Source organism: Nestor notabilis, unplaced genomic scaffold (genome assembly GCF_000696875.1).
Source record: "Nestor notabilis isolate BGI_N333 unplaced genomic scaffold, ASM69687v1 scaffold7628, whole genome shotgun sequence".
Taxonomy (NCBI): domain Eukaryota; kingdom Metazoa; phylum Chordata; class Aves; order Psittaciformes; family Psittacidae; genus Nestor; species Nestor notabilis.
This window is the reverse complement of record NW_009941651.1, coordinates 111,173-126,783: the sequence shown is the minus strand read 5'-3', so window position 1 is coordinate 126,783 and position 15,611 is coordinate 111,173. Positions and strand designations below refer to the sequence as shown.

Genomic DNA, 15,611 nt, shown 5'->3' with positions numbered 1-15,611 from the left:
GACATCGCTCCCAAGAGCCACCACCGTGGGCATGACATCTTGCTTCTTCATGGAGTTGATGGCCTCTTCGAGGTTCTTGCTTCCTGTGATGCCGTCGGTGATGAAGACGAAGGAGAGCTCTGCATTGCGCCGCGCGAGTCGCTGCCCATCTCCTGGGCTCAGCACGATGTTGTTGATGGCGTGTATGATGGCTGAGCCGATGTTGGAGGATGAGTCCAGGTACTTGATCTGCGCCAGGGCGTTGGAGATTTCCGTCAGGTTGTAGGTCAGGGGGAAGACAACGTTCTGGTCCCTTTCACTGCCGTACTGCAGCAGTGCAACCCGGGCATTCATGTTGTCGCTGTTGCTCCTGGCCAGCGTGAGCTGTCGGGCCACCTCCTCCACAAAGTGATGGGCCCTGTGGAAATTCTGCTCCCCAATCCTTTCAGAGCCGTCCAGCAAGAAGACGACGTCGACGGGGCGCTGTGTGCACTGGGCCACTGCAAGCTCTGCAGGAGAAAGAAGACAAGAGTTGGGAGCATAAGAAAGCCTACAGGCTAAGCTTGGGGCTTGCCTCGGGCAGTTTGGGCTTGGAGCCACCTTCAGGCATCTTTGTCCAGCACCACTCTGCTGCCAAAACCTGTCTTTGCAGCTGGTAGTGTAGCTTTTCTTCTGATGCCCTCAGCTTCTGCGCATTAGGTGTTAATGAATGTTAATTCTGGGGCTCTGACAGACCTTCATGATATTAGACTGGTCTGTGCATTTCAGCCCCAGAATTATATCTACCTTCTTACAGCAGTTCCCAGCTCTTATCTGTGAGAGGAACATCCAGAGATTAATGGCAGGCACTGCCTGCAAACCTCTTGGTTACTTCTAGAGTGGTTTACCTTCAGAGTTACTCTTTACGCATGGATTTGTAGGATGAAAGCCATTTTCATACCTTTCACCCAGATTAGTTTAACCAGCAATCGCTAATTCCAGAAGAGGTTGGGTCATATGGTTGAAAACAAGACTATCTTTGTCAGTGTGCCTGTCCACATCAAAGCAGCTTGTGCAATATATAACAGATGAATAGTTGAGTGGAGCACAGGGGAACATTATTCTTCAGTCACTCAGAACCTGTCCACCAAGCTGGCATGTGGGCATATGAGTAGATAGAGTGCATGAACTCAGAAAAGAAGAAGAAAATGGTTATCTTTGGAGTCAGCTATCAGGGACCTCTATTTCATCCCTTTGCAGCAGTTATTTGTATTTCATTTAGTGTTCCTCTGCATGTCTGCTTCTCCAAGAAACACTTCCACTTCCTTCTTTTGAGTTTCCTCCTCTGCTGAAAGCATCAGTTAGAAACACGTTTGCAACACCAGGATTGATGTGTGATGTACCTGCAGTGGCTGGGCACCCTCTGAGTTGGCAGCAGGGCAATGGCCATATCACTGCCAAGCAATTCTATGGCTCCAAGACTGAATCTCAAAGTCCTGGAGCCAATGTCATGTTGTTTTGCGTGACTGGCAAAGAATAGGAGATTCTGGAGCAGCCCCAGTTTGAGCACCCATTTCTAGCAACAAATGGGTAACTTTTGGGATAGGAGTATCACATTGGGTTGAAATTCTGCCAATTGAGCAAATCCAACTTGGCAAAGTGCTTCCTCAGTGCTCAACGCTGCTACACCTGCGTTCAGCTTGTGGGGTGCTGAACCAGTGCAATTCCTTCTATGAGCTGAGCAACAAATGGATCACTGTTTAGGACGAGTACTATGAGCGTAGTCAACATTCATCAAACACCAAAGTCACATTTTAAGCAAAATAGATACACGTCCTCTTGAAACTACAGAGACAGTGCCCAACATGAATCCGACAGCACAAGCCAGTGTAGCAGAAGCTTTGACAGTGCACATCATTGAGCTCATAGACTATTTGCACCATTTCCATCCATGATAAAAGTCAAACCTGATGCAGGAACTTGCTGGTACGTGTGGTTTAACATAAGTCATTGGACATAGCAAAAGTCCATGGTGGTTTCTGTATCATGTTCCCTGACCTTGTAGACTTGCATTTCTCCTTAGCCCACACTGTATAATGTATTTATAACAATGGCATGTCTTCAATGGTGCTCACTGCACATCATCTTACAGGCTTGTGTGATGCCATCTCTGACTGCAGCAGAAACCAACCTCCAAGCAATGCTTTTTCCCCCAGGGCTGTCTGAGTATCCAAATTCATCTGCAATACTCCAACTCCTTCAAAGCAATAAAGGTGCATACTCACCTCTGCCCAACCTTCCTTAAGAAATGTTGTCTAAAGGTACACTGGTGCTGCAGTTCCCGGTATGCAGGCGCTGCTGCCATAAAGATACTTGGCCTTGGAAGTGCCTGACCTCCTTGTCCTCACTTGCCCTGTGCAGCCATGGAGAGGAAAAGGCAGGAAGGCATGGCCCTTCCAACTACACAGTCTCATACCTGCACAGGGGTCTGCAAAAGCCAGTGGAAGCAATGGGGTTGGAGTGAGGGCTGTGGCTGGTGTTGGGGGAGTGTTACCAGTCTGTATCCCCCAGTGGTTGTCTACATGCAGTTATGTTTCTGGAGAAGACAAGCCTCCCACATGACCCAAAACAAGCCTTATAAGCTCCTAGTTAAACAGACTGCTGTTGAGAGCAGCATCACTCCATGGAGCCACGGGCAGGGACGCCTTCCACTAGAGCAGGTTGCTCCAAGCCCCTGTGTCCAACCTGGCCTTGAACACTGCCAGGGATGGGGCAGCCACAGCTTCTCTGGGCACCCTGTGCCAGCGCCTCAGCACCCTCACAGGGAAGAGCTTCTGCCTCAGAGCTCATCTCAATCTCCCCTCTTTCATCTTAAAGCTGTCAAAACACAGTAGGGAGCTTGGCTTTGCACAGACTGTCTGGAATACGCGGATTACAACCAGACTCAGACACGGGCTGATCCTTTTGCCTTCACCTCAAACATGAAGCACTCCATGTAAAGCTCTCTGAACTCTTTTCCCTCTGTTACATGCCAACAGCAGAGTTCTCTGGGCTCCCTGTCCCTATAGACTAGGAGCAAAAAGCACTGAAACCTGGGGAAAAACACTCTACTGTGCAGCACATTTGATGTGCTCATGTGCTGGGTGACACAAACACCTCCCCGACATGCCTGTTGCCACACAGCTTCAAGCCTCAACTGGGAAGCCCAAGATCCTGAAGCAGAGGTGGAAGAAAACTGCATTAGGTTCAAAGGGGGCAAGTTCCTCCTTCCAGTCACCACGCCTGCGCTTGGCAACTGGCTCCGCTTTGCACATGGGGAAACATCAGAGCCCAACCACCTTTTTGAAGACCATACATCTCCCTTCTGCCCATTAAATATGACGCTTGTTCAGTATACTTTATTGCAATAATACCATGCCACTTAGAGAGGCTGCAAAATTCACTTGATGGCAGTAAACACTTCTACTTTTGTGCCTGCACTCAAAATGCTGCTTTCTCTTATGGATCGATAGGGCAGTAGCTATGCTGGAGGCAGGAATGGCGGTTGCCTGCCTTTTTGTGAGCACCAGGGGCACCTGAGCTTATGGAAATATCACCCCTCATCTAAACGCACACACCCACAGCACAAGTGGTGTCTCTGAACCAAATTAGCACTTGGGATGGATTGAATCAAGCTGAAATACTTGCTTTTATATAGCTCACGTAACACATCATAGAGGTTTGACTGCACAGTCATGGGTTTTTGCTTTGGACTGTCTGGCCCTACATAACCTCTATCTCTTGGCTACAAACAGGTACTTGTTAATTAAGACAGAAGGAACACAAATGTATAAGCAGAGAAAAAGGCAGAGGGAGCTCACACAGCTTCTGAGAGAAGCACTCCCCAGGTTTTGGTGCTCTCAGTGGAAAGTCAGGCTTGGCCCCTCTCCCATACCTCTAGCTTCTTCCCTTCAGTATCTCCCACTGCCCCTGGACTGGTTGTACAGAGACACTCACTGCAGCAAGAGGAGATGCACCTTGCTTTGTCAGTCTTGCCACACAAGACCTGAAGAAAGCCCTCATGGTAACCCAGTGAGAGGATGCAGAAGATGCTTCAGAAGCAGTCAGCACATACATGTGTAGGAAGGCATGAAGAAAGCACATTGCTGGTCCCTCTGCATACAAAGAGCTCGCTCTGGCCCACAGCCACGTGTGTGTTGGGAGCCTCCTTGGTAGACCCTGGCGCTTGCCTATGGCTGAGGGCTGGGACACGCAGCACCTCTGAAGCAGAAGGCAAAGCAAGAGCATCTCTTGACATCACTGAAGGAAGCTGCCATGCTCATCAGACAGCCAAGCCAGAGAAGACCTCCCCTTGTGCCCCATCCTTGACTGAGCGCAACCAAGACATTTCACTGCCTGTGTTTCTCCTAAGCTAAAAGCATCTGCCAGTCTCTCTGCCCCTTCTGCCCAACAGGCACATGGGGAAAGACCATTACCACCTCCACTCAACCTCTGCCTCCGCTCGCTTCACATTCATCTCTAACAGAGATGTCAGCAAAGCCCTAGAACGGTCTCTGGGTCCCCCACAATCTCGCTGTGCACCATTTTGAAGGTGTCAATGAACAAGTCCATCCACTCTTGCCGCTCATTTCCAGTGGCAAACTTGGCTTTTTCGGCGGTAAAGGCCAAAGTGGCCACCAGCTGGGTGTACGTGCTGGGGTCCTGCGTTTCCCGCGTGGAGTTTAGGAACTGGGCGATGGAATGTGTGGTGCTGGGGAAATCTATGTTGACTCCCTCTTCCATGGGGCGGAAAATAAGTGGATTTACGTTCCCAGGGTTCCTGTCATCTGCAAGTGAGCGTCAAAAGAATATTTTCAGGGCTTGCTAGCAATGGCTGTGTCTCTGAAAGCTACCTGGCTTTCCTAGGTGCACTGCACCAGAGAAGAACAGAGCAGATGAGGACAGAGAAGTAAAGACCAAAGCCATGTTTGACATCTTTCTGCCACATTTTATGTCTGAGGAACCGTGGGATTTGTACTGAAATCACTCACACATAAACTAAGAGACCTCAGAAAATGACATGAATACTGAGCTGCCCAGTTCCTTCCTACTCATGTGGCAGAGGCACGATGGAGGAAGAGCAGCGCCATGGGGTCCAGCTTCTTCCTGCATATGGGATCCAGCTGCCATGTAGCTCTGGGCTCTGCTCTGTATAAACTGTACACATGATGCTGTACAGCCAGAAACACATCTAAGGGACAGGATGATGTGAACTCCTCGCCTGGCACTCAGCTTGCTGCTGTGGGCAGTGCTCCTTTGTGGTGTTTGGGCTAGTCAGGACCCCAAAGCCTCCATCTCCACCTGGCTGTGCTGAACTTCAATGTGAATAAAACCCCCAAAGCTCAAAGCAAAGCCTTTTGCATGGGTTAGAAAGAGCCTCACAGAGCATCATGCGGTTTCTATCAAAGCAAGTGGTCAGTTCAGATTTGCTGAGCGTTCAACGGTGACATGGGGACAAGGGTCTGCCCTGAAAACAGGATTCCATAGGCAAAGCACTAAGGCAGACGTGAACCCCAAGTGGCAACATGCCTGTCTCTGCAAGTAGGAAGCCAAGGTGTACGTAATACCCGTCCCTCTCTGTGCTCTTTGGACAATGCCCAGGCTGGGGTATGTGGCATGAGCAATAGGTTTGCTCCTTGAAGTGCCAAGACTCTGACAGCCCTGGGGGCAAGAACAGAGCTGGATGTAGCTGCCTTCCTGACCTGGACCTGTCTGGCCTGTCTCCCGCTGGACACACGCATGGGATATGCATGAAGCTCACTCAGACCCCCTGTCAATGCACCATCTCCACCCGAAGGTCTTGCATGCGAATTGGCACCAGCTCTTGAGATGTTCTTGGAGAACCAGAGGAAGCTGAGCACTGAGCAGAGGAGCCCCAGGCTCTGACACATGCCTTAGGTCACATCCCATCCAACGTGTCCCCTTGTCATTAAGCAAGTGTGGTCATTGCAGATCCTTCTAAACGATGCCAGCAATGCCTCACAGACCATTCAGTGCGGCGGGTGGAAGGTGGTTTGCCCAGAGGCCCCTGAATCCCTGGGCATCACTTAAAACTTGATCTACCAGGCCTAGCACGGATCCTTGCACACCAGGACAACTTTTGCCCATGCTGAGATAGGTGTAAGGGCACTTTCACAGGAGGCCCACACCTGCCCACCTGCATCACCTATACCTGTGTCCTCTGTGGCACAGGTATAGGGCCTGCCTATAGCATGGCCTCGGGTGCCTCCTCAAGCCATTTCTGTTCTGGTACCCAGGACTATCAGGTACCAGTGAACTGTTCTCACCTTGCATCAGGAACAGAAACACCCAAGTGCACTACAGGGAAAGAACCACCAACTTCGCCTTGCTTTGCAGGGCTTTGATGGCCCAAGCCTAGGAGAGCACCAGTGCTTGGGTCTGCCTTTCTCCTGCAGTGTTCTTCTGAAACAGGGAGGCTGCAAAGACCAAAACTTTTGAAGACACCTGAGCAGTCACCAGCGTGGCACGGGGAAGTCACCTCCTTGTGCACGGATCTGCAGGACAAAGCTCCTCAGAGGACATGGCAGAGGAGCCTGTGTGGGTAGCTCAGCATCACGGTTGGACACTGTGTTCTCTGCATGGCCAATACTCAGAGATTTTAGACAGGAATAATTGTAGCTTTTCTGTCTTCAGATTTCTGAGCATCCTGGGACTAGTTTTCCTCTGCTTTGTATGGAATGAAGGGACTTCTTTGCCATTTGAGATTCTGGATAATATTGAGTCACAGCTGGGGACTTCACAGGAACATTTATGGCAATAGGAGAGAGAAAAACTTCAAAAAGTGGCAAAACTTTGTCCCCTGTAAGCTTTGTGCATACCAGCAAATAGTGCATCTATTGCATTTAAGTGGGCACAGAGACTCAGGATCTCCAGCAATCCAGGCTGCAGATCTGCCCCCTAACAAGAACAACATGATCAAGTGAAGCTACCTGCAGCCAGCAGCAGCCATCTCCTTTGTACCATAGGATCCTCACAGCCTTTTTCCTTTAATCCAACACCCCAAGTTAATTGTTAATTAAATACAGCCAGCGTTAGAGAAGCCAAAGCTTTGGGTCTACTATGGTGTCATTTTCCACACAGTCCCTACCCCCTGCTCTGCTCTTGTCACTCCCGAGGAGCATCCTGCCCAGTGCTGCAGGTTGGGCTCTGCCTTCCAAAGGTCAGGAAGGGTGGGAGACTTTAGCAAGGGGGTTTTAACGTGATGCATAATAGAGACATGGAACAAGTGAGATATGAATTGCTGAGTTTGGAGGTCAACACCTGGTCAAAGCCTCCCAGGACCTGGGTCAGGGCTAAGCCACGCTGGTGCACTAACACGGTGCACTCGTACCTACCTGTGCAGGGAACTCGGAGAGGCAGGAAAAGAGCAGGAGGTGAAACCCCGGAGCCTCTTCTCGTGTAACTTCACAGTAGTTCCCTAAACTCCTGCCACCCGAGGCAAACGAATGGGGTTGCACATCCCATTCCCACTCCTGAGTCTTGTGCACTCTCCCTTAGCCCTACCACTGCGTGCAGATGGCATGAAGGTACTTGTCATGTTTACCTGTCTGACAGGGCAGCTCAGGGCAGACGACCTGTGGATCTGGAAGGGAAAGAAACAAGGAAAACTGAGTGATGTGCTGCCGTCCCCCTTCACAGCTTGCACAGCCAGGGTGGCAGGACAAGGTCTCTTACAGGGCAAAGGACTGCAATGGACTACCCTTGGTATCTGAGGAAGGACTGCTTATCTAGGGCTACATAAAGGTATGACCCAGCTTATGAGCTACTGGCCAACCTGGTGGGACATGGTGTCTCTGCAATTGCTGCAACGCACCATATATACCTCCCCCATCCCGAAGCCTGGGGCTGAAAACTCCAGTTCCAGTAAGAACTGTGCAAGGACAGGTACAGACCTGGGCAGAGGACATCTTCCATCTTGTCAATGAATTCCTCTGCCACCAGGTCTGAGAAGAGCCTCATCTTCTGGACCCGCTGGGGTTCATTGCAGGCGATGGAGACCAGAGTCTCGCTCTGTTCTGGTTGGTCAAACATGTCTCCAATGCCAATGGTGTTGACAACCACATCTCTACCACAAAGAGCCCCTAGGTTCTTGTCATCATCCCGGGGGTCGTAGCGCCCATCCGTGATCACCACAGCAAACACTTGGGCTTTCTCTCGCCTGCTTTCCTTGATGAGCTTGTTATAGGCAAACTGAAGGGCAGAAGGTGTCCAGGTGCCTCCAGCGATCCACTCCAGGCGCTTCACTGCTTCCTTGAAGCTCGACAGTGAATCAATGCGCTCATCATCAAGTTTGATGGCTTCAAAGGTCCCCTCATGACTGTACTGCACCACCCCAACACGGGCACCTGCCAAGGAAGCATCAGGTCACTTGGCTTTGCATCCTCAGTGAAAAGAGGAGGTCAGCAAACTCTCACATGAGCAAAGAGCTGCCCAATTGGCCTGCAGAGCTGGGAAGGGAAGAGGGAAGAGCTGCGGAAGTGCCGGACTGATGGATCACAGCCCAGGGCAGCTACAGAGAAATGTGGAAGCTGGAGGCATCCAAACCCCTTTTCTATTCCCTGTGCCCCACACAGTCCAGACCTGTCTGTGACTTGGGGTCCTTGGCAATAGAGCCCAGCCGGCTGACCACATTGACCACAAAGTTCTTCTCCAGGGTGAAGTTGGTGTAGCCAATGCTCTCCGAGCTGTCTATGACAAACATGATGTCCAGGGCACCGCAGCGCTTCTCACAGTCTGGAGAGAGGGACAGAAGGAGGAAGACAAAGGTCAGTGATGGTGGGAACAAGAGACCATCTGTGGGAAGACGGGACAGCATCACACCAAGCATCCACAGGGTTTATGGACTGTATAGGAAGGGCTTTGCATGCATCTTTCTGTCAATGTATTTCCAAAGAAACCTCTTAAATCTTGCTGTGCAACACACTCTGTCCTATCACCTGCACCATGCAACTCTCTATTACAGCTCATTGCTCCTCAGATAATCAGGAGGTGAGAAGGAAATGACTTTCCATGAAGGAGAAGGCAGCCCCTGATGACCCCCTTTCCCCATCCCTCCATTGCTCATTCCCCTTCCCTGGGGAGAGGCGATGGTCTGCTCACCACAGCATCCGCATGTCTCTCGCACGTAGGTCATCACGTCGCAGTCCTGCCAGCAGAGGGGTGCAGGGTGAATGCCTCCCTCCCTTTACACAGCATCCGTCCCCTCTAAAGGGAAAGCTTCCCTTTTCCCTTCCCATCCAGCTGGCCCCCTCCCCTCTTTCCTTGGCTCCCATGGGAAGCCACGGGCCACCTTTGCCAGGCACCCGATATTCTGGGTCTTTCATTCTCAGCCTGTGCATGGCAAAGCCATGGTTGCCCTAGGAGGAAGAGCACTGGGGGATGCAGAGAAGTGCTACTTACAGTCAGGCCAGGATCTCCTGGTGGGCCTGGGGTCCCCTGTAAGAAGAGCAAAGGGATTTCAGGAACAGTTTTCCCATGAGCTCCCTTTGTGGGAACCACACATCAGAACCATCGAAAACGTGGCTTTTTGCAGAGGTCTGCCACGGGAAAGGTAGGAAAGCCTTGTCTGGCAGCTCCTCCGCCAAGCCCTGCTGCAGGGACACCCACTGGGGCTTTAGAGCTTCAAGGAGAAGTGGGGAGGAAGAGGAGGGAGCTGCAGCATCTGCTCGGACACAGTGACATGGTACTGTACCTCAGGGCCTGCTTCACCAGTTGGACCACGGGGTCCGGGCTCACCTCCTAGGCCAGGATCACCCTGGGCAAGAAGCAAAGAAGGGTCAGATATTACCCCAGCAAGGCTGGTGGTGCAGGCACAGCCCTGCTAAGCATGGTCACCAGCCCTACCACAGCAGAGCCTGGGGAAATGGGACAGCAGGAGAGCAGGCAGCACTGCCTCCAGCACCCAGGAGGTGTGGAAGGGGGATACTGACCCACAGGAGGTCTGCTTACCGCTTCCCCCTTCTCTCCTTTGGTCCCTTGCACTCCTTTTGGTCCAAGCTCTCCTCTTGCTCCCTGCTCAAAGGAAGGAGAAACAGATCCAGCACAGAGCACATCTGGATGTGCTCAGGCAGCGGTGCTACTGCTATGAGCCCATCAAGAATACACGCTTGCCTGGCCCAGGAGAGCATCCTCTAAACCAGCAGCTCAGCACAAGCAAACAGTGTTTACTTAAGCATTAACTAAGAACAAGGAAGTTTTGCACAGCATAGTTCAGATAGTTTTAAAAGGAGATACGGGCTTGGGAGATTCACCCCAGTTCTGCAGCTGCAGGGAATGGCTGTTGGCAGGACAAGCTCCTTGGCCACACATCTGGAGAGCTGGGCAACAACTACTGGGCATTTCACTACTGAATGTAGGTGGTGAAGACAAACACACTCACCTTGGGTCCCGGCTGCCCCTTCTCACCCTTGTCACCCTGCAAAGGGAGAGAGGTGGATGTCAGCACCCAAGCAGCGTGCACACCGTGCACACTGGTCCTGCAGTGTGCATGTGCACATCTGCAGTTTGATGGCTGGAGTGGTGGGCACAGCCACCTCCCCATCACCGCTGTTGAGGCTGGGGTCCCCAGCACCTCTGCTGTGAGACTGATGGAGCTGTGGCCAGGTTCAGTCCTGGTGTTCAAGCTCCTCTGTGGGCTCCATGGTTTTGTGACCCTGGTCACTTTTATTCCTCCTTCCCTCTTCTCCCAGGCTCCAACAGCAATCACCATTGATACCAGCTTCCTTGTGGCCTGTACATCTGCGCTGGATGAGGGATACATACCTGTGGTCCTCTGGGTCCAGGGTAGCTAAAGCCAGGTCTGCCTCTGTCACCCTTTGGTAGAAAAACATAAGACCTGTCAGAAGCTAAACCTGGCCATGCCAGTGACAGTCATAGAACCATAGGATCAGCTAGGTTGGAAAAGCCCTTTAAGCTCATCCAGTCCCACCATTCCCAGCACTGCCAAGGCCACCACTAACCCCTGACACTGAGGCCTTGTCTACCCGGGCTGTGAACACTTGCAGGGACGGTGACTCCAGCCCTGCCCTGGGCAGCCTGTTCCAATGCCTGAGCACCCTCTGGGCAAGGAATTGTTCCTCAGCTCCAGCTAAACCTGCCCTGGGGCAGCTTGAGGCCTTTTCCTCTTGTCCCATCCCTTGTTCCTTGGGAGCAGAGACCAGCCCCCTCCTGGCTCCATCCCCCTGTCAGGCAGTTGCAGAGAGCGATAAGGTCCCCCCTGAGCCTTCTCTTCTCCACACTAAACCCCCCAGGTCCCTCAGCCCCTCCTCATCACACTTGTGCTCCAGGTCCTTCAATCAGGGCCATTTTCATCTTCTTTCAGGGTGAGACATCACCAGGAGCCGTGACTTCTGCAGCTGGCCCTGAGACACCGGGAATGGCTGTGCAGAGCAAAGCTTCACAGGGTCTAAGGACATCACATGGCAGGGACACCCTTGAGTCTGTGCAGGGTGAGGGGTGCAGTCAGAGCTGCCTTGGCCAGGGCAAGACCTATATCTCTGCCCCATAGGGAGGCTCTGGTTTGAGCCACTCAGCTTCTGAGGAACACAAGTTTCTGCAGAGGAAACTTTCTATCTGTCTGTCTGTCTCTCTGTCTATCTATCTATCTATCCATCCCTATCTCTCTCTTTCTCTCTTTCTGTCTATCCCTACCTATCTATCTTTATCTATCCCTGTCTGTCTATCTATCCCTATCTATCTATCCTTATCTATCTCTATCTATCCCTACCTATCTCTATCTATCCCTGTCTGTCTGTCTGTCTATCTATCTATCTATCTCTCTATCTCTCTATCCCTCTCTCTCTCTCTCTCTTCTTTACAAAAGCACACAGCAATACCCTTTCAAATGCAGAGTTGCATTCAAAGACCTTACCTTCGGTCCTGGTGGTCCAGCATCACCTCTTGGGCCCAGGTCACCAGGGTCTCCTCGTGATCCCTGCAGGATAGTGGAGGGAGTGGGTGAGGATGTTCCCTGCAGCTCCCTGGCTGCACATGGGACCGTGCTGGAGAAACCAGCTCTTGAGAGGATGCTGCAGGACCATCTTCCCTCCCAGTGAGGTCACTGTGATAGCGACTGATTCAACACTTGGGTCCCTGTGTCCCGTGGACACACACGGATATCACGGCACTACTGGATTAACCACAGACCCAGGATGAAGACCAGGCCTGGGGAGACCCATATTCCCTTCTGATGGTCACTTCCATATTGTCATGGGAACATGTGGAACCAGGAGCAATGGAAAAGCAGGGACTCATAGGTCTTGCTATTTGTCCTTGCCCCAGGGGCTAGCTGGGGCGTTTGCAGTAGATTTCAGACTCCTTGGGAGGGACAGTGCAGCCAGGTTATGTCAGTAGGACAAGCTCTCACTTGAGAAGGAGGACATGGTCACACAGATGACTTACTATCCTGCCTGGCTCTCCCACAGGACCTGAAGGGCCTCGGGGTCCTGGCAGTCCTTGGTCTCCCTGCAAAGCAAGACACAAGAACATAGAGAGGAAGGCACAGGAAGGTGCGCATGAGGAGGAAAGCTGGATGAGCTGCCCTGGATGGCAACAGCGCTCTCCTTCTCTTTGTGCTTACCCTTGCTCCTTTGCTCCCAACCTCACCGGGCAGGCCACGAGAACCCTCTGGACCAGGATCTCCCTGTAAGGAGGGTAAAGATATTCCCAGTCGGGATGTCTCCAGTGCTGTCTGTGCATGGCAGTGCTCCGTGGAGCCAGGAGGCAGGATGGTGTTCTCCAACGTTGTGTTTCTTGGCTTGAAATATGGTGTGAGGGCAACATGCCCTCTGAAAGTGTCTCTTAGCCTTGAGCTTTGCTGCCCTTCATCCCCTCTCTGGGTTCAAGCCCTGGAAGAGGAGGCTGTACGTGATGCCACCAGGGCACAACACACATGCATGGGATGGACACTTCATGGCTGGGCAGTAGCACATCACTCACACCTCTCATGTGCATCTTGGGCTCACTTGCAATGGTCTCTGGGCAGTTGCTTTACTCACCCTTTCTCCTTTGGCCCCAGGAGTGCCTTTGCTGCCTTTTGTCCCTGGATCTCCACGTCGACCCTTGGCAGACACAGAAAGCCACATAAATGGGATGTGAAGATGGATGCTTCCCAAGCAGTGATATGTGGCTACCCTGCCCTCTCCTTCTTGGCCCAAGAGTGGTCTCCTTGCCCCCTTAGTGCACATGTGCCTGGCAGGATGGGAGCAGGGATGCCTGTGCTGGCTTTGCCTGGAGGGATCTTGCCTTTGGCTTTTGGGAAGCCACAGCCAGCCTATTCTTTCAGGAGGGTAGTCACAGCAGTAGCCATAAACACTCATGGTTCATTCCCTGAGGGTTCCCCGTCCTGGCCACCAGATCTCCACTGCAAGAAGCCACCAGGGTGGGGAACTTGCTGGAGTACAGCCCAAGGGTTCCTGGGTATCCACAGAGTGGGAATACAGGATGCTTCTCTGAGGGGGAATGGTTAACATCACGCTTAGGATTATGGAAGTACTGCTCTGTGAAGATGGAGGAGACAAGGAGAGCAGCATCTGCACAGCTCTTGGAGCAGGCAGGATAAAGAGGGGGAGTTTCTCAGCGCTCATCCATGAAACTGCATCAAGCTGCTGTGGTGTGCCCACCATCCACAGACCTATTCAGACACTTACGGGCTCTCCTTTGGGACCAGGAGGTCCCGTTTCACCCCTTCTTCCCTTGCTTCCAGCAGGCCCTTGAGCTCCAGGGTTGCCTGGAAGTCCCTTGGAGAAAAAAAAGAAACACAGTGTGTTGGAAGAGGGGTTAGGGTGCACACACCCCGCTCTTGTCCTGTCCCAGGCACATACACCCTTAAGTAGAGGTGTGTATGAGCACACAACTCATGCACCCACCATGACTACACATCAGTGCTATGTGCACAGGCTCCAGCCTGAAGTGACTGGCCATCAGCATAGCACCCCTTTGGCTATAAGATCAAGTACAGTGGGTAAAGCCTGTGTTAGATCTCAGTTAATCATTAAAGTTTACTCAAAGCCTGCAAACACTGGCACTGCCACAAGCACTGAGGAAGTCATGAGGCTGTGGCAGGGGAAACCATGGCCAAACAGGGCCTTTCTACCCGGGAGAAGATGGGAAGAGAAGGAAAGACACAGTGCAAGCAGTCCTCTTGTTCTGGAGCTGCTCCATGACCAGTACTTGGTACCGCTCCATGCCATGAGGAGCAGACTCTAAGACACTGGATGCATCAGAATGACTCTAAGACACTGGATGCATCAGGATGCTGCATGAACCTACTGGGCTTCCTTTTTCTCCTGGAGGTCCTGAGGGTCCGCTGCGACCAGGCCGGCCAGGATCTCCCTGAAAGAGCCATAGAGCAATGGTCACTACCAGCATCATCAGCATCTGCTGTTCTCCAGTGACGTGCACCAAGAGGAGCACAAGGAGACTGTTATGATGTCTGAGCCTTCTCTTCACTTGTACCTTTATGCCCTCGTCTCCTCTTTCACCTTGAGCTCCTGCATCTCCTGGGTAGCCATCAGGGCCCTAGGGAGGGAAAGCACAAGGAACCACTCATTTTGCAAGGGCAACACCAATGCATTTTCCCTGCAGAATAAATGAACTGGCTGAGAAAGTTGCTCTAGAGTCTACGATAGTTTTTGCTTGTTCGTTGGAAAGGACCTCTAGAACATCTACTTCCAACCCTCCTGTATCATGCAATCTGTAGGAAAATGGGCCAAAAACCTCACTGGCCATCTCTGTACTATGTGCAACTGATGTGCTGAATGGAAGAGGAAAGCATTCCTACCTTGTCACCAGGGTCTCCCTTGCAGCCTGGTGGTCCAATTCTGCCCAGCTTGCCCTGGAGAGAGAGAATTCCAAAGAAAAAGGTAGAGAAGCTGTAGGTGTCCCAAAGGAAAATACAACTTTCCTTGTCAGCCTTTACTAATCTTTAACATCATGTGCTGACCATACCCGTCGTCAGCTAAAGAACAAATAGCAAGTGTACTCCTTAAACAGGAGTGTGGTGTGCAGAGACAAATGGAAGAGGTGAAAATAATGAGAGCCTTGTCTTGGTGGAAATTCAAGCATGCTCATCCTGCACATGTGCCCTGGGTGATGGACACATCCCTTGAGGCTGGATTTGGAGGTCACTCACGTCCACGGTTGTGCTGGTCCCTCTGTCCTGCCTCTTGGCTTGGAACAGCTCAGGTCCGCAGCCCATGAGAGCAGTGATGCCTTGCTCTGCACCCCAAAGGGGCTTTGTTGGAGATACTTAGACAGCTTGCCCTGGCTGGAGAGTGGTGGGAGCTGAAGGAGTGTTCTAGAGCTTCACCAGGCATTTGAGGAGTGGGAAGAAGAACTGATATTATCTTGCAGATGGACTTGGCTGCATGTATGAGGAAGTGGAGAGAAAACCCAGTGTGTGCTGGCCAGTGGTCAAAGCCATCTGAAATAAGCTCAAATTAGGCTATTCTGATGTGGTACATCTGCGTGGCATGCAGACCTAAGGGACGTCATGGCCCTCTACATTTACTAGAGAGGTTTGGGTTGGAAGGGACTTTAAAGCTCCTCCAGCTCCAACCTCTGCCACAGGCAGGGGCGACCTTCCCCAGAACACG

The 15,611-nt window shown here is 51.8% G+C and overlaps 1 protein-coding gene across 1 annotated transcript in view; it reads right to left on the bottom strand.

The window, feature by feature from the left end:
* The window catches only part of COL6A2 (collagen, type VI, alpha 2), a 21,071-nt gene that overhangs the window by 472 nt on the left and 4,988 nt on the right, over window positions 1–15,611 (bottom strand). Inside the window, exons 10-27 of the mRNA XM_010021003.1 lie at window positions 14,798–14,851; window positions 14,473–14,535; window positions 14,287–14,349; window positions 13,665–13,754; window positions 13,014–13,076; window positions 12,596–12,658; window positions 12,418–12,480; window positions 11,888–11,950; window positions 10,780–10,830; window positions 10,397–10,432; window positions 9,967–10,029; window positions 9,710–9,772; window positions 9,418–9,453; window positions 9,118–9,163; window positions 8,599–8,751; window positions 7,911–8,363; window positions 7,562–7,600; window positions 1–488 (exon numbers count right to left, since the gene is read on the bottom strand). The exon at window positions 1–488 is cut by the window's left edge and continues 472 nt beyond it. Of these exons, the coding sequence (XP_010019305.1) occupies window positions 1–488; window positions 7,562–7,600; window positions 7,911–8,363; window positions 8,599–8,751; window positions 9,118–9,163; window positions 9,418–9,453; window positions 9,710–9,772; window positions 9,967–10,029; window positions 10,397–10,432; window positions 10,780–10,830; window positions 11,888–11,950; window positions 12,418–12,480; window positions 12,596–12,658; window positions 13,014–13,076; window positions 13,665–13,754; window positions 14,287–14,349; window positions 14,473–14,535; window positions 14,798–14,851 (1,950 nt within the window). The remainder of the gene's footprint in view (window positions 489–7,561; window positions 7,601–7,910; window positions 8,364–8,598; window positions 8,752–9,117; window positions 9,164–9,417; window positions 9,454–9,709; window positions 9,773–9,966; window positions 10,030–10,396; window positions 10,433–10,779; window positions 10,831–11,887; window positions 11,951–12,417; window positions 12,481–12,595; window positions 12,659–13,013; window positions 13,077–13,664; window positions 13,755–14,286; window positions 14,350–14,472; window positions 14,536–14,797; window positions 14,852–15,611) is intronic.